This window comes from Euleptes europaea, chromosome 3, assembly GCF_029931775.1.
Source record: "Euleptes europaea isolate rEulEur1 chromosome 3, rEulEur1.hap1, whole genome shotgun sequence".
In the NCBI taxonomy this organism is placed as follows: Eukaryota; Metazoa; Chordata; class Lepidosauria; order Squamata; family Sphaerodactylidae; genus Euleptes; species Euleptes europaea.
Genome location: NC_079314.1, coordinates 103,809,815 through 103,835,567, shown reverse-complemented (window position 1 = coordinate 103,835,567; position 25,753 = coordinate 103,809,815). Strand labels below are relative to the sequence as shown.

The window sequence follows — 25,753 nt, the reverse complement described above, 5'->3', positions numbered from 1 at the left end:
TTATGCTTCCCATTCCCGCCCCTGCCCCCACCCCTACAAAGGTTTTTTTTTAAAGCTACACCCCTTCCCCCCGCCCCCCGGAGAACACTGATTGATTCTAAGAAAAAATTCCTTGTTGGTAGAACTTCTGAAAGAAGAGCCTATTTACAGACATCGAACACATGAAAATACTCTATTTTATACTAAACCTCTGTTTTGAAAACTACAATACTGCAGCGTAGCTTGTTTGCAGCTTTAGGGCAGACCAGTAAGGAGGTGATACAGAGAGAGGGGGTTCCACCTACTCCCTCCTATCAACAAGCCAATTGTAACATACAGTACGGGGCACTACCATGAGCAACTACGTTTTAATAGGTTCCCTCTCCCTCCTCCCAAATGTGATATATTTTGTTTGCCTAGGAGAGGGCAGAGGAGCCTGCCTGCAAAGCCATGCTACACGTCGACCCCTTTAACGAGAGACCCTTCCAAGATGATGTTGAAGTCCTGCAGGGTCTGTAGGACTCTGATGAGAGAGTTCACTGTCATGTGGTCCCGCAGAAGCGCATTTTCTTCGTACATCCGGGTGATGGCCGGGCACTCTGCCAACAGCGGGATCCACTGGGGGAGCAAGTGATCCCTGTGAAGGAAGGGAAGAAATGGAACCATTTAAGTGACATCCACAGAGGCCACATGCAGACTTATATTTGAACGATAGCTTCCTCTTCTTAGGTTTAAGGGCTACATGTGACTATCTGATCCATGCTTGAGGATTAGCAGCAAACCAGGACCCAAATGCTTCGATCTAGGGTTTCAAATGATTACTTGCATTGAACATGAACACACACATGATGCTGCCTTATAGTTAGGGTTGCCAACCTCCAGGTACTAGCTGGAGGTCTCCTGCTATTACAACTGATCTCCAGCCAACAGAGATCAGTTCTCCTGGAGAAAATGGCCGCTTGGGCAATTGGACTCTATGGCATGGTTAAAAGCATCACATCTTCACCAACATAACCACAGGAGTTTCACTACCTCTCCAGCATTTTAGCAAGGTGATAAGCTAGTCCAGTACGTCCTCCTAGTTATCCTTTTAGGGACACAGCTTAGATCAGCAAGCTAACCAATAGGTTTATAGTACATTTGGGATTGTATCCAGATTGAACACAACAAACCATGGTTAAGGAAGCAATCCTAAAGACACTTTCCTGGGAACAATCCCCACTGAATAACACGGGACTTACTTCTGAGTAGCCCTAGTTAGCACTTCTCCCTATGAATTTCTTGCATCAATATAGAGAGGTATCTTGAAAGCTCAGAAGTACTTTTGAAAGAAGTTCTATGGTTTACATAGAAAAGAGCAAGAATCCAGCAGCAAGACTAAAATTTCTGGCAGGGTATGAGCTTTCTTGAGTCACAGCTCACTTCTTCAGATAGTTTGCATAGTTAGACATGCTAGCACAGGACTGACCACCATTCTGACTTGCCATGTCATCCTACCGAGGGCGGGGAACCAGACTGGTGCTGAGATCTGGCATCAACTGAACACCTGGTAACCAATTTCAAAGCAGGGAAAAGTGCACCTTGTTTATTTCTGCGCCTTGGTTTTTAGAATCAGTACAGTACAGAATGCTTCTGTGTCTTAACTGGTTTAATGTGAACTGCAGTAGTCCTGTCTAAATTCTAACCTGCCCTACTAAAGGATGTGTTTATGTTCAAGGTCATAAATTATACACAGATCAAGTTAAATACAGGCTTCCACTGCTGTGAACTTGTGGTTCTTCTAAGGAATGAACTAAAATGACATTTATGGATGTAAAGTCATTGCTGAACATCCCATTTTCAAATATGAACACTTACTATACTGAATGTTATTTTCCAATCAGATGGACTAGAAGGGACAAAAAGAGGACTTTTTATTAAGGTCTCACAACTGTTTACTGTTCTTGTCTCCTCTGCTGAAAAAGGTACAGAGAAACTAGATTTGGATGGGGAAAATGTCATGCAATGGATGGGGAAAATGTCAGGCGGTGAAAGGAAGACTCATTTAACAACTTTTAATGACTTCATAGAGAGGTGAATGCTGTTGGGTAAAGCTGCCCCCAAAATATCAGGGAAGAATAGTTAAAGATGTAGTCCCATCACCAGTTCCAAAAAGAACCTGCGAGACAGCCCATCCCCCCCCCCCGATCTGGGCCAGCAAGCCTGCTGTGGGCTCACCAGCTGAGACAGCCACCTCCCAGTTACAAGGTGCCAATTATCAAAGACTGTTAAATAAAAGAAAATACTACAATAATGTTATTGTTTTAAGCAAGTTTGTATTTTAAGTAAAAAATAAAATAAAAAATTAATATCATTAATTGGCTTGGCTTGTGTCTTCCATAAAGTTTGTATCTCCGGTACCTGGTATTAAATTTCATGGTACACATGGCCCGGCCCAACCAAGGGACATTTTATGTCAGATCTGCCCCTTGTAACAAATGCGTTCGACACCCTTGCCGTAGGGTTTTTCAAGGCAAGAGACGTTCACAGGTGATTTGCCGTTGCCTGCCTCTGTGTGGGCTAAGAGAGTTCTGAGAGAACAGTGATTGGCCCAAGTCAAGCAGGCTTCTTGTGGAGGAGTGGGGAATCTAACCCGATTCTCCAGGTTAGAGTCCGCCACTCTTAACCGCTACCCCACACTGGCTCTCTAAGGAAAGTTATTACTGTGAACTACAACAAACCTGAACCCTTTTCCTGACATTTCAATCCCAACCAGACAATATTGTATAAAACTGGAGAGATGTTCCATGTATGATCTTTGGTCAACCTCGAACGTTTCATAGGCCCATCTTGCAAAGAATGCTGATGTAGTCTCAACAGTGTAATCACAGAGCTATGGACTCTATTCCCTTGCATTACTGTAATCTCAAAACAGATGGTCCGTATCACAAACAATTCAGATTGCAAGGAGAAGCCAAGGGCAAGTTACAGGAGTCACAAGAAAGGCTGATGCCAAGCTATCTCCAAGAGCTCAGTGTGTCTACTTATGTGTTGATTTCTCCCAATGTGATGAGATTATTTTGGTATTTATATAGTTAGATGCCTACTTGACAAGGAACCCAATACAGACACAACTATTTTTCATGGAAATATGGCTGAAATTTGCAACAGCATAGCTGCCACAGACATGGAGATGGCAGAAGGTGCCACAAATTGCACCCTTAGATCAGTAAGATATACATGAGTTCTGAAAAATAACAGCAACAACATTGAGGATTGGAAGAAAGTGCTGCATACTGATTTCATATAGAGGTAAATTCATCTGCTTTGACAACATATACTGTGAATGAGCTATCCATGATGATATATAGTACTATGGATGAATGAAATTAATTAGTAACAGTACAATCTGATGAAGAATTACTATGGTCTAAATCCATTGGTTTCAAAGGGTTTAGACTGGAGTAACCCTGAATAAGATTGAACTGTAGGAAACCAGAGACCAGCCTCTAAAATGGATTGTGTGTGTGTTAAGTGCCATCAAGTCGCTTCCGACTCATGGTGACCCTATGAATCAAAGTCCTCCAAAACGTCCTATCTTTGACAGCCTTGCTCAGATCTTGCAAACTGAGGGCTGTGGCTTCCTTTATTGAGTCCATCCATCTCTTGTTGGGTCTTCCTCTTTTCCTGCTGCCCTCAACTTTCCCTAGCATGACTTATCTTTTCCAGTGACTCTTGTCTTCTCATAATGTGACCAAAATATGATAGCCACAGTTTAAATGGATTAGCAAGGGGTAAAAAATGGACTAGCAAGGGGTAAAAAATGCCAGCATTTTTTAGTATTTGCACTGAATTACCTACATAGGTTGACCTGATACAGCCCCATTTAACTGGTTCATTCTTATACTTGAAACACTGTAGTCCTCTTGTTTATTTTCTTAATTCCCATGGTCTCCAGATACATACAAAGAACGCTTGTATTCAGGAAGCAAACATGAGTACAATACACTTTCCCTTTCCACTCCAAATAATAAATCTTTTCTGATAAGGCAAACCCCTTTAATGTACCATTACTGATATTTACAGTTTTCTGTAATATGTAAACCTCAGCCTAGTTTCACATTTCTCTGAAAGAATACTTAATCCACATGAGATAATGCAACCTGATTTTTTTTATCCTATACAGAATAGCAAACAAATATAAAGGATCCCCCACACACACATTTTAGGTGTCTTCTGCAACAAACCTTAACTTTGCAACAGATTTATTTGTGGCTACAATTCTATTCCTTGGCTCCACCATCAACCAAAAGGGTGACTACAGCCAAGAAATCAGGAGACTGAGACTGGGAAGGGCAGCCATGAAGGAGCTAGAAAATATTTTGAAGTGTAAGGATGTGTCACTGGCCACCAAGACTAGATTAATTCATGCCATCGTATTCCCTATTACTATGTATGGGTGTGAAAGCTGGACAGTGAAGAAAGCTGATAGGAAGAAAATAGATTACTTTGAAATGTGGTGTTGGAGGAGAGTGTTACGGATTCCGCGGACTGCCAAAAAAACAAATCAGTGGGTTATAGATCAAATCAGGCCTGAACTGACCCTAGAAGATAAAATGACTAAACTGAGGCTATCGTATTTTGGTCACATCATGAGACGACAAGAGAGTCATTGGAAAAGACAGTCATGCTAGGAAAAGTTGAGGACAGCAGGAAAAGAGGAAGACCCAACAAGAGATGGATGGACTCAATCAAGGAAGCCACAGCCCTCAATTTGCAAGATCTGAGCAAGGCTGTCAAAGATAGGGCATTTTGGAGGACTTTCATTCATAGGGTCGCCATGAGTCGGAAGCAACTTGACGGCATTTAACACACACACACAACTCTGAATGATGCAAGTTTTAGTCAAGCATCTGACAGGTAATTTGAAAGGGTATCCTGTTACTGTCTGTCTGAAATAGATAATGTCTGTGAACTAATACTTTTATTACTTGAAGTTTATGGTGACAACCCAACACTGGAATCAGTGAGTTCTGTGTGTGTGTGTGTGTGTGTGTGTGTGTGTGTGTGTGTGTGTGTGTGCCGGCATTTCACAGTTGACTTATGGCGACCCCGTAGGGTTTTCAAGGCAAGAGACGTTCAGAGGTGGTTTGCCATTGCCTGCCTCAGCAGGGGCTGGAAGAAGAAGAAGAGTTGGTTTTTATATGCCGACTTTCTCTACCACTTAAGGGAGAATCAAACCGGCTTACAATCACCTTTCCCTTCCTCTCCCCACAACAGACACCCTGTGAGGTAGGTGGGGCTGAGAGTGTGTGACTAGCCCAAGGTCACCCAGCTGGCTTTGCGTGTAGGAGCGGGGAAACAAATCCAGTTCACCAGAGTAGCCTCCACCGCTCATGTGGAGGAGTGGGGAACCAAACCCAGTTCTCCAGATCAGAATCCACCGCTCCAAATTACTGTTCTTAACCACTACACCACGCTGAGAGAACCGTGACTGGCCCAAGGTCACCCAGCAGGCTTCATGTGGAAGAATGGGGAATCGAACCTGGTTCTCCAGATTAGAGTCTGCCGCTCTTAACCATTACACCACTCTGGCTCTATGAGTTCTAGTTTGTCTTAAATGTATGTGGGATTACATGGTGGGTTATAGATCAAATCAGGCCTGAACTGACCCTACAAGCTAAAATGACTAAACTGAGGCTATCGTATTTTGGTAACGTCATGAGACGACAAGCGTCACTGGAAAAGACAGTCATGCTAGGAAAAGTTGAGGGCAGCAGGAAAAGAGGAAGACCCAACAAGAGATGGATTGACTCAATAAAGGAAGCCACAGCCTTCAATTTGCAAGATCTGAGCAAGGCTGTCAAAGATAGGACATTTTAGAGGACTTTCATTCATAGGGTTGCCATGAGTCGGAAGCTACTTGATGGCACTTAACACACAACACACATGTCAGATGTACAGAATAGATAATATCGTGGGTCGTTTTGATTTGTCTATTTGGTACTATTTATTTTGTGATAAAAAGTTCTATTTAAAAAAATAAGCAGAGGATAGCTGGGGGGGGGGGGGGGCGGAGGTCATACCTGACACTGCTTTGCCATGCCCCTGAAATTAATTTAAGGAGGAAAAAACACCAGGAGAGAACACACTGAAATGGAACGTTTTCCAAGAGCAACACCAGCCTTTTATTAATAATTATGTGGAGATCAGCATCTTTTTGAGAGCTGGGGGCTTCCTCTGGGATCACCCAGAAATTAAAAGCACATGACCCATCAACAGCATCCAGAGATGGAAACCCGGGTTCAAAATCCTACTTCATGGGGAAATGGTTCTGGCTAAGCTGCTTGTGGCCTCAGGTGCCTTCAGGATGGCCAGGCCGCAATTTGGAATGAACTGGGATTGCCTGAATGATAAAATACATACCGAGTTCCCAGGCAAACTAGAATCTGGAACTTGCCGTCCTTCCCTATGCTGCGTGGAGCTGTGTTGATGGCATTGACGTAGCGGAAGAATGTTGCGTAGGAGGATTTCTGGAGAAGCACATCCTCTTCGTTGTCTCCAGCCTGGTCTGTGGTCTCAAAGTAGGCAACGGCCTTCTCTGAGGGTGAAGGGAAGGTGAAAATAAGAATGTTTTCTTGGCAATGAAGGGCATTTAAGAAGAGGTTAGATGGCCATCTGTCAGCAATGCTGATTCTATAACCTTAAGCAGATGATGAGAGGGAGGGCATCTTGGCCACCTTCTGAGCATGGAGTAGGGGTGACTGGGGTGTGGAGGAGAGGTACTTGTGAATTTCCTGCATTGTACAGGGGGTTGGACTAGATGACCCTGGTGGTCCCTTCCAACTCTATGATTCCATGATCTTTTCAGCCAATAGCATCTTAGGACAGGATGTTATGGCAGACATGGACTATCAACCAAAGAAGCAACCCAGCCTCTCTTTTTTCTTGTTTCTTCCCCCATAACATCTAGGACAGGGGTCCCCAACCGTTTTGAGCCTGTGGGAACATCTGGCATTCTGACTCATGGTGGTGGGCACACTCACAAAATGGCTGCCACAAGAGGCGGTGCCAACCGCAAAATGTCAGGAAGTGCGGTCATGCAGAACTCTAATAATAAGCCTTCAACATTTCAGGCAGAAGCTCTGTTAAACAGGGTGCCTTTTAAAAGGAGCATACTCTTTAAAAAAGTTTTCTTGCGTACACTCAGCTTGCCTTCAGTCATACAGCGAAGATCCTTGTGCTGTGGCAGCAGCTGCTGCCAAAGCAACTTAAAAAAAAAAAACTGCATCGCCAATCAGCTCTCCAAATGGCCAGTCAGAAGCCCTGCTGGACAAAAGCCCCATCTGGCTCTGCCCACTTTCTAAAAACACTTGGCAGGCACCAGGAAAGGTGTCAGAGGGAGCCATGGCACCCATGATCACCATGCTGGGGATCTCTGACCTAGGGTTACAACATGTGTGATGTCAGTCCACTGCACTTCCCTATCCACTTCCCTAAGTAGCAGTCAATGTACTGGGAAAACTCGCATGCCACCTCATGTTGTGTCTCATGCCACCAAACACTACTGGGAAGAGGGATTGCTGTTTTCAGCAGCACCCTTGCAAGTATTATAACGTCTACCTTCAGCCCTAATACTTCCTCTAATGCAGGGTTGTCAAACATACGGCCTGGGGGCCACATCTGGCTCCTTGAGAGCTCTTGACCGGCCCATGAGCCAGCCAAGGCAGCCACCCCCACCCCCACCCCCAGTCCTGATCTGGCCCGGCAAGGCATGGCCCGGCCCGACCAAGTGACACTGATGTCATATCCGGCCCTCATAACAAATGACTTTGACACCTCTGCTATAATGAACGACTAAAGAAATAAACACACCAAACAGTGTTTTCAGTATTATAAGGCTTGATTGCTGAATTGCTCAGAGCAAAGGTGGCAGTTTATTTCCTTTCTTAAGGGAATTTAAATGATTTTTAAAACCCTAATTCCAGTTGACAATGACCAGGTTAAAATAAATACAGACATATTCTCTGCAATTCTATCGGGATCAGATTTCAAAGTAAAGACCTGGCAGCGCCAACTGGTTCAAAATGCCTTTTGTAGTCTCAACGGATGGAGTAACCCCCAGTTGTTTAATAAGGAGTACTCCGGGGCAACACACAGGCATTTAAAATGGTACATTTGTGCATTTAGTGACACATCCTAGTAACTGCTTTAGCTTTCCCTCACACTTAATAAGTAACAATTCTGTTATTAAGCTGTCGGTTTCTTGAGCGGCAGCTTGGCTCAGTTCGAGCCAGTTAATTTACAGTCTCAAAATGAATTCCTAAAAGCACTGAGACACACAGTAGCTTTGGACTCAGAAGTAATTAGCACCTTGAAGGGCACCTGTGGTGGAAAAAGTGTTCTCTGTATTCCACTGCTTTACACCAGCATACAAGTTAAAAGGTTTATTGCACAGAGGTGCAGTTCTGGGATGGAGAACAGCCACTTCAATTGTACCATTTCAAGCATTAACAGTGTTGCACAGATCCTGAATACCATGCGCCACACCACAAGGGCAATGTACAGGTTAGCATAGAGATGCCCAAAGATACACCGGTGCCCAATGCAAAACAATAAGAACAATCTCCTATTCAAAGTAAACTCCTATTCAAAGGGGCTTATTTTCAAAAAAAGAACTGCAGCCCTTCCCCTTGGTAGTAAAGATATCATTATCTTATATTCTAATAGAGAAGTTGGCCAAATCTTTGGATACTTAAATCCAGTGAATGGAGCTGTGAACGGGCAAGACAGATCTTTCTACAAACCTGAAAAGGGCCCCAGGTTTGCAGAAAAATGTGAAATCTAATATGTGTATGTATATGTGTGTGTGTATATATATATGTGTGTGTGTGTGTGTGTGTGTATAAAAAAAACCCCAAAATGATAAAAGGAGTACCTGTAGCTTTAAGCAACAGATTCCATCAGTGGCTGTTGCTAGGCAACCACAGAATCCCAGGCTTCAGTTTCTGTGAGTAAAAGGCAGGGGGAGGGGCTCTTTCCAGGGCTGTTTTGGCCTTTGAGGGAGGACTCATTGATGCCAGGCCTGGCAGCAACCCCCACAGCAACCACTGGGTGACATGAGGCAACCCGACTGCATGACTCACCTAGGCCTGGCTGCTTGCCACTGTTCAACAGCAGCCACCCTATGAAAGCCAGTATGCTGTTGCAGTTAAGAGATTCATGCTATGGTCTGGGAGACCTGGGTTTAAATCACCAGTCTGCCATGAAAGCTCACTGAGTGATTTCGGGTCAGTTACATACTTTCAGCCTAACCTACCTCTCAGGGTTGTTGTGAGGACAAAAAGGAGGAGAGAAGAATTAAGTAAGCTGCTTTGATCCCCACTGTGGAGAAAGGTGGGGTATAAATAATAATAGTAAATAAATAATAAATATAGCTGAAGATGGGAGACACACCAAAAGGTAGGTTGGTGTATGGCCAGGAAGGACAGAATGAGGCAGGGAAAGGGGAGAGGATATGGGGGATGCCAGGAGGAGAGAAAGGGGAAATAATGTGGGAAGGGGGGTATAGGAGAAAGTGATGTGCCCCCCCACAAGCCATTGAGGGTTCCCCACCATGAAAGTGGGCCTGTCCCCGCACCTGGTACTGCACAACCGCACCATCGTTTTCCTAAGTAGAGGCTGCTAGGGGACAGAGCTGAAGACAGAGGGCCAAGATATTGGTAGGCTGGCTGTTGGATGGGAAGAACAGGAGGAGGGGAGAAACTATGGGGGCTTTCAGGGAAGGGGAAAAGGAAATAGTGATGGAGTGGGAAATGAGATCCCATTCCCACAAATCCTTGTGGGTTCCTGCTTGCAATAGACTACTTGCAATAGACTACCCCCACCACTTTTCCGAGTGTTTGGACCAGCCGTGAATTAACGTGACCTTCTCCAGCAAGAATAAATACCCGCTGGAAATCGGTTTCATCAGTACCAGATAAAATGCAAACGTAATGGACGACCAGGGTCTCTGCCCAGAAAACCATGCTGATTACCTATGAAGTCCCAGATGAAGACGTTTTTATGGAATATACGTGCAGACTTGAAACCGTGGTGGAAGACCTGCTCCAGTGCCGCAACCAGGCCATTTTCTCCGCACAACAGAACAGTGAGGCTTCCCCTCTGCAGAAAGAGAAAGAATGACAGGGAACACTTCAAACATATCAACATGTGTTTTTAAAAAAATACCATTAATGGTATCCCGCTTCTGATTTAGTGGTGCCTCTCAGCAAATTTTCTGGGTGAGCGACAATCTCAGCATCTTTCCATTCTTCTGCCGCCAGGCAGAAGAAACTTCCACCTTTGATTCCAGGACCACAGCAATGACTTGGCAAGAATGGCTACGCAAAGAGCACAGGCGTGTTTTGGGGCTGTCACATATCAGGAGAAACATTTTGGGGAGAGCTTGGCCAGCGGTTGGGGAGCACAACCTCTCCCTGTGCCTATAAGTAGCTTTATTGTGGGGCCACCCTCTTAAAGGGAAGGGCGAAGCTCTGAAGCTATATCTGCACAGACTCGGTGTGAAAGCACGAAGAACCACGAAGAACCACTCCTGGTACAGAAGTCAAGAAACGGAGATACAGCTGGTATCAATCCAAACGTTTTGCTCTTCAAATGGCAAAATGAGAAATCTGGGGTTCGGCACAGACATGCAGCAACAGGGATAGCCCCTGCTCCAGAAGATACCTCTTTCTCTGGCTTGTGAAAGTGTTTCACAATATTGTTCACCGCTTCCCCAATTCCCTCTTGGATCTGTCCTGCGTTGGGTTCTAAACATAAAAAAAAAAAGGAGAGAAAAAGTTGAGAGCAAAAGAGGCTGAGTTCACCCTCAATGGTAAATAACTACAGGGGTGCTAAAGCTGCTGTATTCTGCACAGATTGCAAGCAGTGAATGGCATTAAATGCTTTCTAAACGTTCAGACAGGTGTGCCATTAATGTTTAAGACAAAACAGCTTCATTATGAACCCCCTAAAACATAAATAAACAGCTATCCAAATATAATGTTTAATGCTTGCACTTACTCAGGTCAAACTGCAAATTCCATACATTTTAGGAAGAAGTTACTATCCTAAAACTGTAAACAAGACCTATGGATCCACAAGGTCTGGGAACGTTGCATTTTCTTAAAACTTTCGTTACCAATCTTCTCTCAAGTAAGTATACATTCATCAATGCAATCATAATGCCAGTGGTCCAAACTTTGAAAAATTGAATGTTCTAAAACTGGTAAAATTGGGTTATCCCAGATTTTTGCATGTACGCATTCATTAACGTGCAGGAAAAATTGCATAGGTGGACGATTAAAGCCCATCTTGCAAGCATAAAATGTATCCATTTTGTGGACGAAAGCCAAAAAGGGACTGTTCCCCAAAAGCCGTACTGTCTGCTTGACACCCCTACCAGAAGTTAAACCTTACTTGTATTTTTCCCTGTGAGGGCGGTGATGCTCAGGCGCCGAGCCGAAGTTGGGGATTTCTGCTGAGGTGGGGTTCGGCACTGCTTCCCTAGATCTTCGTCGGATGCTGACGAAACCAGCTCTCCTATAAGAATTCTCTCCAGGCTGCCGTCATCCACTCCCTTTCCCAACCACCTCCCACACGGGAACCTGAGGTGCCGCACAAAACAAGAGGGAGCGACAATTAGATTGTGTTTCTTTTTCCCCTAAAGAAAAGATTGGCTCGCACAAGCTTCTACTTGGAAAAAAATCACATTCTTTTCTTTCAAGTCATCCGAGCCCTGCGATCCATGTACGTGACATCAGTACAGGGACAATATAGTCCGCTTAGTTAGTGTTGCACTTTGAGAATACATTTTGGAGGGGGCAGGCCGTACCCTTTCTTTAAGCCTGATCTAACTCATAAGGTTGTTGTGGGAACAAATGAAGAAGAGTTGGTTTTTATATCACGCTTTTCTCTACCAAAAGGAGTCTCAAAGCAGCTTACAATCACCCTCCTTTCCCCCGCCCCTCACAACAGGCACCTTGTGATGTAGGTGAGGCTGAGAGAGTTCTGAGAGAACTGTGACTAGCCCAAGGTCAACCAGCAGGCTACATGTGTAGGAATGAGGAAACCAAACCAGTTCTCCAGATTAGAGTCCACTGTTCTTAATCACTACACAATGCTGGGGGAGAAAGCAACATACACCACTTTGAGCTTCTTGGCAGAAGGTTGGGATAAAAGGCAAAGCCTGGAAACTGCTTTTGTATGGCGTTTCAAGGCTACAGAAGAATGTTTACCAAAAAGAGTATAAGGAGAAGTTTTTGTGTGCTCAATGAAACTGTCTATCCTTTGGCTGAGCAAATTCTGGCTCACATTAAAGGGTTGGGAGAATAGAAGGAATTAATATGATGGGCACCATAATTTAAGAAGGATGTAGACAAGCTGGAATGTGTCCAGAGGAGGGCAACAAAGATAGTGAGGAGTCTGGAGACCAAGTACTATGAGGAAATGTTGAAGGAGCTGGGTATGTTTAGCTGAAGAGGAGAAGACTGAGAGTGGATATGATAACCATCTAGAGGAGGGTGCCGAGTTGTTTTCTGTTGCCCCAGAAGGTCGGATCAGAACCAGTGGGTTGAAACTAAATCAAAAGAGTTCCCGGCTAAACATTAGGAAGAACTTTCTAATAGTTAAGAGCGGTTCCTCAGCGGAACAGGCTTCCTCGGGAGGTAGTGGGCTCTCCTTCCCTGGGGGTGGGTTCACCCACCCTTCCTCCATTTTATCCTCACAACAACCCTATGAGGTAAGTTAGGCTCAGAGAGAGTGACCGGCAGGATAGGGTAGGCATTTGAACCTGGGTCTCCCAGATCCTATTCTGACACTCCACCCACTATATCACACTGGGGCTTTTAACTGTGCTTTTAAAGCTCTGAAATTACAGGGTTTTAAAAAAAGGGTTGTTTTTTTTTTAAAAGCACATGTATCCACAAGCAGGCTACAAAAATTGTTAATTTATTTGCAGTGCTGGTTAAAAGAAAGAAGTATCCATATAAACGTATTTAACCCCACAATTTCTAATCAATGAAGACAGAGCTCAGTCATGCTGGCCATCCACAGAAATACTTAGCTGAATTTCCTCTACTTACTTATAGGTATGTCCAGTGATTTCATTCCTGACCATGACACAATCCACCAGCCATTTGGCTAACAGCCCTGAGTTGTCATGACCTAGCTGAACAGTGGTTAATTTCCCCAAGTTCTGACACTGGAGAGAGAGAGAGAGAGAGAAAGCTTAAGCTCAAAATAATGTTAGAAATTGTAACCTACAGGAAAAAATACCCCATTTTTTTGTGCTCAAAGAAGCAAACGTAGCAGGCTTTATTCCCCTGAGCTTTAAGTCAGCACCTGTGTATTATAAACAGATTAATCGTGGCCAGCTGTGGTCTGGTTCACAAATGTATGCTTGTCACTTCACAGTCTGTGAATGAACTGTTGCAATCTTTTCCGCCACAGGTCAACCAGTCATCCCAACCCACATTGTCTCAACTGCAACACTTTTCCGTGGCGTCCATTCACAAGTAGAAATTCCAGTCAGCAAGGTACGGTATCCACACTGGACATACGTCAAACAACATACATGTGTTTATGGACCAGGCCTTTAAGGGTGGCAGCTGTATAGGTGAACCGACTTGTTGGATTTGAAAGGATGCTGAAGTTCAATCGGTCATATTATCATTATGATGGGCTGTTCACATGTGCAAATCATGGTTTGGGGCTGCAGTAAGGAGGCCATGAGTATGCCTGTGTGAACCAGCTCCCCATGAGTGAGGAAAATACATTTCTCAGTTACACGGAGCAATTCTTTTGCGGGGGGAACCAGCTCGCTGTGGGTGAGGAAAATACATTTCTCAGTTACACAGAGCGATTCTTTGGCGGGGGGGAAGGAAACAGAATGTTGAATGGCATCTAAGAAGGACGTTTCCAAACATCAACATGATTTCATACATAAAGAGCAGTGGAGAGAGAACCTAGACTGAGAATAAGTCATACCAGTCTGAGACACTTGGTCAAACAACTAGCTTTGCAGGCCTTCTGCTTTTGCTGATTCTAACCCAAAGCTTGCTACACTTTCAATGTGATAGAAAGTGCTGTCAAGTCGCAGCCAACTTATGACGGCCTTATGGGGTTTTCAAAGCAAGAGGTGTTCAGGGGTGGCTGGCCACTGCCTGGCTCTGTAGTGTGACCCCACACTTCCTTGGTGGCCTCCCATCCAAGTACTCACCAGGGCTGACCCTGCTTAGCTTCTGAGATCTGCTGAGATCAGGCCAGTTTGGGCCAGCCAGCTCAGGGCTTACTTTCAATAGGTTTAATGGAGTCTCAGCTGAATTTGGGATCCAATCCCATTTTTGAGACAAACTTGAATGCTCGTAGTTTGAGCCACAGTAGTTTGAGCCACACTTTTGTTTTATATACATCTACATATTCTTCAGTGCATGCATAACATCATTAGATACAGCTGGTAAACTGAGAAATGCTAAAATATGCAGAGGGAGGCAGAGACTGTGTCCATGTGTCCAAACAGGATCCTCCCACTGTCAGCTGCAGTAAAGGAAAGCACCTCTCATGCTTCCTTCTGTTATATGCATGGACACTGCTGCAGTTGCTGCAGTTGTGTAGAAACAATAATCTCTAGAGAAAGCGGCCCTGTAAACATGTGGGGATCTTCAGCTTTTGCTGATTGCCTTTGTGTAAACAAAAGGCCTTTAAGGAGATGACAAAGGCCTTTTATGCATTCTCAGTTTCCTCACATCTAACTTCCAGTTTCTTCGGGTTTTTTAAAAAAGTTCTGCATATGTTTTACTCCTGATGGTCGATTCGACATCACACAGCTTTAAATGAAGTGTTTCTCCCTGCAATTTAAATCAGCAGCTTTTTATGCTTGAAAAAACCGGGTGTTATATCGAATTGACCACTAGGGGGAGCAAAACACGTACATAACTGAACCCCCCTCTCCGAAAAAAACAGGAAGTTAGACCGTGAGGAAACTGAGAATGCATAAAAGGCCAAAGACAGAAAGTTTCTTTTCTGCCACCAGAATGTAGCATGGTTCTGCCAGGGAGCAACCCAAGTTTCTTTAACCAGAAATAAGCAAAATGTTTTTAAATTAATTTGCATTTCCACAACATGCATACAAGGTGGCTTTCAACAATATGTATTAAACACACACCAAGGCTACATTTGGATCTCATGAACAACTCTTTGCCTGCGTGTGAGATGAATACAGCTGCTTCTTGCAATCACATGCTCTCTCCTACCTCTCCTTGTGTACAAAGCATGATTATAGTCTTCCTGGTTTGGGAAGTCTTGAATGAAACTCCACATTTTGCAGAAATATCTGAATGCAGGCACCTTGGCAAACTGGAGTGTGTTTTCTCCTGAAAAAGCGGCATTCTACACTGGGATTAAACTGATGTTTAGAATCTCTGGGGGAGGTTTTTTTTTTGGGGGGGGGGACGACAGCACAGGACTGATTTGCCCAACAGCCTGCATTCAGACATCATGGCAAACTGGAGTCTGATGGATGGCTTCCCAAACCAGGAAGCCTTCAGTTATGGTCTATGTGCAAAGAGAGGTGGGAGGGGGAAAGGCATGCAAGGCATGGCAAAGAAGCTGTTCTCATTGGCCATGATGAACAAGCAGAGGTGTCACATGATGTCTGAATGCAACCAAAAGGCTATTTTTAAAAGGCTAAGACTACATTACTAAATCCATAAACTACCAAAAAAACAAACCCACGTAAACATATTATCAATTAAGAACCTTATTGCATATTTTTAAAGCATTACTCTAAACACAAGTAATTTTAAAAAACAAAGAAACATGGCAGCAGCCGATATTTGGAAGCGACAAGGTAAGGGTTAAGGAATGAAACTCACCTCAAACGTCATTTCTAAAAGATTTTTCGGAATCTGCATTATTCCCGTATCCCCCAGTTCTCCCGAAACACAAATCCACGGGTTCGATGTGGTGATTGCGTTGCTTAGCTTCTTAATGGGGATTATCACAGTCCTATACGGAATCACTGCAACAGCAAACAGGAATTACAGAGTCTGGAAACTTAAAGGAAAGCAGTACTATATGTATAAGAAAGAGAGAGTGCACGCACGTATGCGCTGCTGAAGGCACCCTAGAAACCACCACAACATTAATATTAATTATAGCAGGATGCAGATAACATGAAGGCTCTTCTGAAAAATACGTAATGTATTTAAAGTACACTGCAGCAATGCGTCCTGAGAATCTGGCACATAAAGGTACGGCACCTCTGCGCACAGAAGCTGCCTTTGGGTTTCATAGCTGATATCCTTCTTGAGTTTGTCTAACCCTTCTTAGCTAGTGGCTGTCTCTGCATCTTGCGGCAGTGCATCCCGTAAGTTACTTTCGTGTCATGTGAACAAATGCTTCCTTCTATCATAAAAGCCTTCCTATCCGAAAGAGAGCGAAAACCCAACCACAAAGCAGAAGAACAGTAATATTACAATGAAAGGGTCAAGGACTATGTGCGGACAAATGACTACATTCTTATGCAGCCACATCTAAATGTGCACAAGAACACATCTTTTTAAAGAAGTGGAATGGCTGGCACCTGTGAATGTACGTGGGCTCAAATAAAGCTCCCTGCTACGGGGTTGCCGTGAGTCAGCTGCGACTTGACAGCATTCAACACACAGACACACAACCAAAACGAGCAACCGTAAGCAGGTCCCAAAAGGGAGCAATCGTAAGCAGGTCTGTTCAGAAACAAATCCCACTGAATAAAATGGAGCTTGTGTCTTAGCAGACCTGCTTATTCCCAGGAAAGCCTTCTTGGAATGGCTGTTGAAGCCTCCTAGCACCTTAAGAACATAAGAAAGGCACTGCTGGATCAGACCAAGACCCATCAAGCCCAGCAGTTTGTTCACACAGTGGCCAACTAGGCCACACAGGTGCCTCTAGGAAGCCCCCAAACAAGAGAGCTGCAGCAGTGTTATCCTGCCTGTGTTCCACAGCTCCTAACATATTAGGTGTTCTCCTCTGATCCTGGAGAGAATAGGTATGCATCATGACTAGTACCCATGTTTACTAGTGGCCATGATAAAGAGATATTTGTTGTGGCATAAACTTAGTTTCCTAATATGTTTTATTGTGCAGGTTGAGAGGAACTGAGCGACTAGCAAAAGTAGAATATAAATTCTTCCCTTGCCATTTCGGCTTGTTGTCCCTTCTCATCAAAGGGCGTGCCTATCTGTAATTCATTCCCTGCTGCCCCCCATCCCTGGGGATTGGCCTGTCTGAAGGTGTACAAAGGGCACCTGCAATGTCAGCCATCAGGAAGGGATGTCAGGCAGGGCTTTTCCACAGAGCTTTTTAACGGATGGTAGTCTTTGAGAAAATTTTTAATAGCTGTTGCATTGATATTTTTAACAATTGATAGTTGACGATACACTGCATAGCCCCCCCTCCCCTGGTTTGTTTTAAAAACTAGCTTTAGGGCTGTTAATTACCTTCACCTCTGTGGAAAGGCAGTATATAAACAAGTTTAAAATGAAAGTGAGAACGTTCTTCCAGTTATGCTGTTTTCTGTACCGAAAACAGTGTGTACCAAATCTGTCACAGCTTTTACAGCCATGTGGAATGCATCTCCAGGATCTACTGTTAGCATGTGCTGATCTAATAAATCCACTAGATGCCGCTATTTGCAAAGCAGCCAGGATAGAAGGATAAGTCAATTTGGAAACTGCAGATTCATGTTGCTATTTTTAGAAGATAGGAAGGACAGTAGGTAAAGGTCCCCTGTGCAAGCACCGGGTCATTCCTGACCCATGGGGTGATGTCACATCCCGACGTTTCCTAGGCAGACTTTGTTTGCGGGGTGGTTTGCCAGTGCCTTCCCCAGTCATCTTCCCTTTACCCGCAGCAAGCTGGGTACTCATTTCACCAACCTTGGAAGGATGGAAGGGCTGAGTCAACCTTGAGCCGGGTACCAACTTCCGTTGGGATCAAACTCAGGTCATGAGCAGAGCTTTTGACTGCAGTACTGCAGCTTAACACTCTGCGCCACAGGGCTCTAGGACCCAAAAAAATCATATTTTACTGCCTATTTCTGTAACAGAGACTGGCGGCACATGCTGGGTCAGTTTATTACCCAAATAAACCTCATGCGTGCTCTCCCTTCCCACTACCCTTGAGACCATGGCTTAGAGACACAAATAGGGTTGCCAGCTCTGGATTGGCAAATTTGGGAGTAGAGCCTGGGGGAGGGCAAGGCATGGGGAGGGGAAGGACCTCAGCAGGGTGTAATACTGTAGAGTCCACCCTCCAAAGCAGCCATTTTCTCCAGGGGAACTGATCTCTATCTTCTGGAGAGAAGCTGTAATCATGGGAGATTTCCAGGCCCCACCAGGAGGTTGGCAAAATTATCTCAGATGCATAAGGCACCTCCCTTCCTTGTTACATTGGCTTCTTGTTTATACACCTCCTTTTATTACCAATGAGAACAGAAAGCAGCCTTACAAAATTGTTCTCCCCTATTTCACTGTATCCTCACAACCACCCTGTGAGGTAGGTTAGGCTGAATGTGCGACCCAAAGGCACCCAGGAATCTTTATGGCAGAGCAGGGATCCAAACCTGGGTTGTGCTAGGACCTGGGAGATCCGGGGCAGATTCCTTCTCCGCTGTGAAGCTGGCTGGGTGCCCTTAGGCCGGTTGGCAGCTTTGTACCCTTTTTAAAGGTACCAATTGTTAACTCTTCGGTCCTGGTTGTGCTCTTCCACTCAAAATCATAAACTAGTGCGAAATACTGTAAACACAATCGGGTATAAAAACACATCTTACTACATCATCTAACAACTAACTATATTCATAAAGACCAGGACCGAAGAAACCTCGGTGAAAAGGGACTTATACCGGAACCCCTTCTTTTCATTAGTTGGTCCCACTATGATTTTTTTCTACATGCTTCTACTTCCAATTCAGGATGTTTATATAGCGCTGGAACCTATTGGGTCACTATCTGTATGCTTATGGACTTTGCCAATGTCAACTGCAGTTTGCAAAGTTGTTTGCCATCATTTGTGTATGCTTGTGTATTATTTGTTGTGACCTTACATAATAGCAAGTGCGATTTTCTAAGAGCCCTCATATTACATGTTTATGATAAAATCAGTATACACAATCGTGGTTTAGTTATACATTTATAATTATAAGCAATGATTGAACAGTTTCCATTTAGTCATTAGTGCTACTTTTTTGTACCTTCTCCAACAGGTTTAGCACGAGTACCTGGAGGTTGGCAACCCTACCTCTTCAGCCAAGAGCAATCTCTGGTCACGAAGCCGCAGAGGTACAAAAAGATAAAATCTAGCTGCCTACCCTCCACTTCTGGCACTGTTCTACTCTAGCCTAGTAGCCTAGTAGCCTAACTTCTTTTTTGAAACTGCCCTACTACGTTTCAGACCATTGGTCTACGAGGTCAGTACATTTTAATCTGAGTTGCAGCAGCGCTCCAGGGTCTCAGGGCCTTTCACATCCCCTACTACCTGATCCTTTAAAACTGTGGATGCCGGGGATTGAACCCAGGACCTTCTGCAGGTAAAGCAGACGCTCTGCCATCGAGCCGTGGCCCCTAATCACAATTGATGTGGCTCCTACACCTATAACAACAGCCCGATACGTAGAAATTTAGCAAGTGCCAGCACTGCTGGTAAAAACCATTCAGTTTTAAGGAGGCAGAAGATATGAACTAGCATGACACAAAGATTGCTTTAGAAGAAGAAGAGTGTGGTTTTTATATGCTGACTTTCTCTACCACTTAAGGCACAATCAAACCGGCTTACAATCACCTTTCCCTTCCCACAACAGACACCTTGTGAGGTAGGTGAAGCTGAGAGAGCATGACTTGCCCAAGGTCACCCAGCTGGCTTTGCGTGTAGGAGTGGGGAAACAAATCCAGTTCCTCACATTAGCCTCCACTGCTCATGTGGAGGAGTGGGGAACCAAACCCGGTTCTCCAGATGTATTTCTAGCTACAAGGATCGGACATATACAGCCGTTTGTATCTGTGCTGTCCCTTCTGTAAGTCTCCTAGGAAGCACTGTTTGAAAAGTGTGCACATCTGACATGCTAGAGACAAGAAACTTTATTGATAAAAAGACCCTTGTATCCTTGGAATCCTTCCACCCATTTTTAATGTAAATGTTGGGGGAAACGTTACCTAATCATTCTGAGCGCTAGGCTGCTGTTAGAGGCACAGCAGGAAAGCTGGCAGCTGCACTAGGGGAAGTTTGCCAAATCCTGAACACCCAACACAATTTGACTGTAATAAACCCGTCATGTATTTAGCTGCATATATTTTTGTGTCAGAACTTGGCAGCGCCGACTCCTCTCCCTCCAAGCCTCTTTCTACTTCCAAATCACTGCCTCCACCTCCTCCTGTTCCAGTAGATCTCCATCCTTTCTTAAGGCCAGGGCTGGCAAAGGACAGTGCTTACATCTAAATGGTGCACTGTTGCTAAAGGTGAGCCAGCGTGGTGTAGTGGTTAAGAGCGGTGGACTCTAATCTGGAGAGCCGGGTTTGATTCCCCGCTCCTCCACATGAGCGGTGGAATCTAATATGGTGAACCGGGTTGGTTTTCCCCACTCCTCTACATGAAGCCAGCTGGGTGACCTTGGGCTACTCACAGTTCTCTCAGAACTCTCTCAGCCTTCTTATCACCTACTGCCTGGTCCTTTTAACTGGAATTGCTAGGGATTGAACCTGGGACCTTCTGTATGCCAAGCAGTTGCTCTCTCACTAAGCCACAGCCCCTTCACTAATCTATAGACCATCCCAGAAAATGATCCATAAATTTCACAGGCCCTGGACAAGAGGCCTAGACAGCCTTCCCCCAAACTGAGAACAACTATCAACAACAATGGACTACTTAATGGATAACACAAACTCCAGGACTAGACCCTGCAACAAATCCAGATTCCAAGACTGTTTTCATATCAACTCAGGCAACACTATTAAAGGGTCTAATAAAATCAACTATACTACCCCAAGGAGCAGGTTCGTAGCCCATGGGTTCTGCTAGATGACCCAGGCCGCCTGTTGGATAAACAGGCCCTTGTGGTGGCCAGGGGCACCTTTCACCAGCTTTGGCTGATGAGCAAGCTGCGACCCTTCCTGAGCAACAAAGATCTTGCCACTGTGCTGGGAAAATCCATATTAGATTACTGCAATGTGCTGTACATAGGGCTGCCCTTGAAGACTGTTTGGAAGCTACAGTTGGTACCAAATTCTGAGGCCACAATGTTGACTGGAGTGAATCACAGGGCCCAAATCATTCCACCTCCCAATTTTCTTTCAGGCCCAATTCAAGGCCCAATTCAAAGCCCTATACAGCTTAGGTCCAGAATATATCTTAAGGACTACCTATTCCCATATCAATTTACCTAACACAACAAGATGCCTCCTTATTTTTCCTTGGAGGAAATAAAAATGGTCAGAACTTTCCTTTTCAACCAGAATCCATACCACAATCCTGTTATGTTCTATTTCAGTTCAGTGTGCATTTAGTTTTTAATTTGCCCTGGCAAATGGTTACTTGTGTGACGATTTTAGATTATATTATCCCATGTTCCTCTGCATGATGCACGTCTGTGGAGTTATGGTCTAAGCACAACATATATATGATTTTTTCCCAGTGCTCTAGTTTCTGCAGAAAATAAGGGACGCTGATCTCAACAGCCACATCTGCAGGCTTTGTAGCAATAATGCCAGGTGTCCCTTTATCATGCAAAGTAGAGAAGGCTGGGATTGCTCCCTACTTACCGATGGTGGTGAAGACACTTGTGAAGCAGAAGTAGTTCACAGCATTGAGTGAAAGAAGGTGATAGAGGAACTGCTCCCGCTCTTCTTCACAGCGCAGGAAGGCGTAACGCTTGTACAGTTTCCTGCAAAGAACCAGGGAAAGTGGTTAGACTTCAATGAGTCCTCCCTAAGCTAACAATGAATGAGAACAAAGTGGATGCAAACTTATAACATCTGCCTCTTCTGCATCAGTGTGTCAAACATCAGCAGCTCGGATTTGAGGCGCATATTTTGCCTGCGTTCGTTAATTTTTGGATTTAACAACAGTGACACATAATGCCTACTTTTTATATGGTTGGTATATAGACTATGCCCTGACCTGGATAGTCCAGGCTAGTCTGATCTTGTCAGATGTCAGAAACTAAGCTGGGTTGACCCTGGCAAGTATTTGGATGGGAGACCGTACTCCTACACATGAAGCCAGCTAGTCACAGTTCTATTGGGCTAGTCACAGTTCTCTTTGAGCTCTCTCAGCCCCACCTACCTCACAAGGTGTCTGATGTGGGGAGAGGAAGGGAAGGAGATTGTAAGCCAGTTTGATTTAGAGGAGGGGCCGTGGCTCAGTGGTAGAGCATCTGCTTGGCATGCAGAAGGTCCCAGGTTCAATTCCCGGCCTCTCCAGTTAAAGGGATTAGGCAAGTAAGTGATGTGAAAGACCTCTGCCTGAGACCCTGGAGAGCCACTGCCGGTCTGAGAAGACAATACTGACTTTGATGGACTTCAGTAGAAGGCAGCTTCATGTGTTCATGTGATTCTCCTTAAAAGAGAGAGGAAGTCGGCATATAAAAACTAACTCCTCTTCCTCTTCTTCTTCGTATATCTCAGATCCTTCTGTTTGCTCATCACAAACATTTGTTTAAGAAACTGCATCTTGCTTTATAGCCTCAAGAAGATCTCTAAATGGCTTGCAAGAGATCAGCATAATTAAATTGTATTTAAATCACAATGCACACAAATCAATAAACGCTACATAAGCATTTTATCCGTAACGCCAGCAGCCTGCCAGTTTGGGAAATCTGAGGGAAAGCCTGCCTCTCTCCCAAATCCCATTCCGGACCTTCTTGTGAAAACTAATTCAAGGGCCAACCTGGCAGGGCTGTCTGGGGAGTCTGCTCTATTCTATGGGGCAGACGCCAAGAAAGTCGGATTCCTCACAGCTGCTTCCCCCATCTCAGAAAGAGGGCCTTTCCAGACAACAGCGAAGTATGTGGGGGAACATATCGGAGGAGATGGTCCCCATTCCTGCAGGGCTTTAAAGGTCATTTGTTAGACTTATCCCTACACACCCTAAGAATGTAGAGATTTTAATCTACTTATGTCTGGTAGTATAAAATGTTGACAGGGGCTGCAGCTGGGCTTGGACTTGAGGAATGCGGGTTCAAAGCATTGCTCAGCTGTGGCAACACTCTCCAGCCTAATTTACCTCACAGCTGTCAGGATAAGCCACCACCCTTAACTTGTTGGAGGGAAAGTGGAATGGAAAGCCAACACGCTGTAGTGGTTAGAAAGTCTTGGACTAGGAGCAGGGAGGCCCAGGTTTGAATCCGCACTCTCCCATGGAGGCTTGCTGGGTGACCTTGGGCCTGACCTACCTCTCACAGGGTTGTGAGGACAAAACACATAGTTAAATTGTGGAACTCCCTGCCCCAGGATGTGGTGATGACTGCCAACTTGGAAGGCTTTAAGAGGGGAGTGGACATGCTCATGGAGGAGAGGGGTATCTACGGCTACTAGTCAAGAAGAAGAAGAAGGAAAAGGAGAAGGAGGAAAAGGAGGATTGGTTTTTATACCCAGCTTTTTCTCTACCTTTTTAAGGAGACTCAAAGCGGTTTACAATTAATTACCTTCCCTTCCTCTCCCCACAACAGACACCTTGTGAGGTAGGTGGGGCTGAGAGAGCTCTAAAAGAACTGTGACAAGCCCAAGGTCACCCAGCAGCCTTCATGCGTAGGAGTGGGGAATCAAACCCAGTTCTCCAGATTAGAGTCAACCACTTTTAACCACTACACCACGCTGGTGTATGATGCATACATATTATCTACAGTATCAGAGGAGCATGTCTATTATATTAGGTGCTGTGGAACACAGGCAGGACAATGCTGCAGAAGTCGTCTTGTTTGGGGGCTTCCTAGAGGCACCTGGTTGGCCACTGTGAGAACAGACTGCTGGACTTGATGGGCCTTGGTCTGATCCAGCGAGGCTTTTCTTATGTTCTTAAAACGGAAGAGAGGAGAATGATGTAAGCTGTTTTGGGTCCCTACTGGGGAGAAAGGGAGGGTATACATGAATTAAATAAAGTGGAGCTAGAGAACAGGTTATTCCCTGTAGACCTCAGGAGAGGGAGGAGATATTTCATGGCCAAGTGGCAAAGGGCAGGCTAGGGCTATGCTCTCTGACCCCCACTGACAATCCGGGATTCTTAAATACCAAATCCCAAAGTAAGTATTTTTTTTTTAAGAATATTACAAATAAAAGAGCAGAAAGTGAGTTTATGTTGAAAGCAACACAGAATCTTCATTGGGGTGAACTACTTAGTCTCGAAGTGCAAAACTGTGGCTCTAGTACCCATGGAAACTCGAGAGCTTTAGATGAGGAAGGCTTTAAAAAACACCAAAGAGGGACCAACCAGGGGAGAACAGGAAGTTACTCACTTTGCCAGAGCTTGATTGGAAAGAAGCTGCTTAAGATGCTGGGAGAGAAGTTTCTTTTCCAAGGACAGCCTTATCCAGGCTCGGGCACGACCCACATCCGTCTTTATTTCACTCATGTTCTGAATGTGCCTGCAGAAAAGGAACAAAACACAAAATTCAAACATAAAATCCTTGTTTATCTCAATGTGCTCGTCATGCTCCATCTTCAGCTCTATCTTCCCAAGTGATTTATAGTGCAATCCTAAGCAAAGTTCATAGAATCATACTCATATTGGAAGGGACCGCTAGGGTCATCTAGTCCAACCCCCTGCACAATGCAGGAAATTCATAACTACATCCCCCTTAAACCCCAGTGATCCCTACTCCACACCCAGAAGATGGGGAACCCCCCACCACCCAGGATCCCTGGCCAATCTGGCCTGGAAGAAATTTGCTTCCTGACCCCAAAGTGGTGATCAGTACTACCCTGGGCATGCAAGAAATAGCCATGAGAGCCAAACACTGATGCAAACCTTCCTGCCCTCCCCCTCATTATCTGCCTAAGGTCATAGAATCAGCATTGCTGACAGGTGGCCAACTAGCCTCCACTTAAAAACCTCCAGGGAAGGAGAGCCCACCAACTCCCGAGAAAGCCTGTTCCACTGAGGAACCGCTCTAACTGTTAAAAAGTTTTTTCCTAATGTTTAGCTCGAAACTCTTTTGATTTAATTTTCAATCCATTGGTTCTGGTCTGACCTTCTGGGGCAACAGAAAACAACTCCACACCATCCTCTATATGACAGCCTTTCAAATACTGAATTCAATGGTCTCAGAATGGTATAACTGTGTTTATGATGGGCAATCTCAAAACGAGTTGCAAGGAATAGAAGAAACGTACAAAATATACCACTACAACCCAGGATTGCAAATCCAAATGTTTCTGCCCACTTTCTGAGGGATCTCAAAGTTACTAACTGCTGTACATAACATTTCAAAAAAGACATTTTTTTTTTTGCCTGCAGTCTCTCATTGTAAGATTGACCCAGAGGAATGGCAAGAAGAGATGGAGCAAAAACGAAACGTGAACATTTACTTTGCTAGCCTCTCTGTTGTTATTCTAACAGGACTGCTGAAAACCACTGCAGGCCCCCAAACAAAGGCTGAATGGGAATGACTGAGATGCATCTCCTTCATATACCACTTGAGAAGTGTGAGAAACTCTGGGTCATGTGGAGAAGCCTACATACCATGCCTCCCCATTCCAGCGTTGCAGCAGTGCAGAGCTGCCTCACT

General features: G+C 44.7%; 1 protein-coding gene across 5 annotated transcripts in view; it reads right to left on the bottom strand.

Annotated features, from left to right (window-relative positions):
- Positions 1-275: 275 nt before the first annotated feature.
- Positions 276-25,753, bottom strand: part of DENND5B (DENN domain containing 5B) — a 145,743-nt gene continuing 120,265 nt past the window's right edge. For all 5 annotated transcript variants that reach the window (XM_056846143.1, XM_056846146.1, XM_056846142.1 and 2 more), the window contains 9 exons: positions 24,482-24,610; positions 21,792-21,913; positions 15,873-16,018; positions 13,083-13,201; positions 11,419-11,606; positions 10,687-10,769; positions 9,996-10,122; positions 6,385-6,559; positions 276-616 (listed from right to left, as the gene is read on the bottom strand). In XM_056846143.1, the coding sequence (XP_056702121.1) occupies positions 433-616; positions 6,385-6,559; positions 9,996-10,122; positions 10,687-10,769; positions 11,419-11,606; positions 13,083-13,201; positions 15,873-16,018; positions 21,792-21,913; positions 24,482-24,610 (1,273 nt within the window). In that variant the 3' untranslated portion in view covers positions 276-432. The remainder of the gene's footprint in view (positions 617-6,384; positions 6,560-9,995; positions 10,123-10,686; positions 10,770-11,418; positions 11,607-13,082; positions 13,202-15,872; positions 16,019-21,791; positions 21,914-24,481; positions 24,611-25,753) is intronic.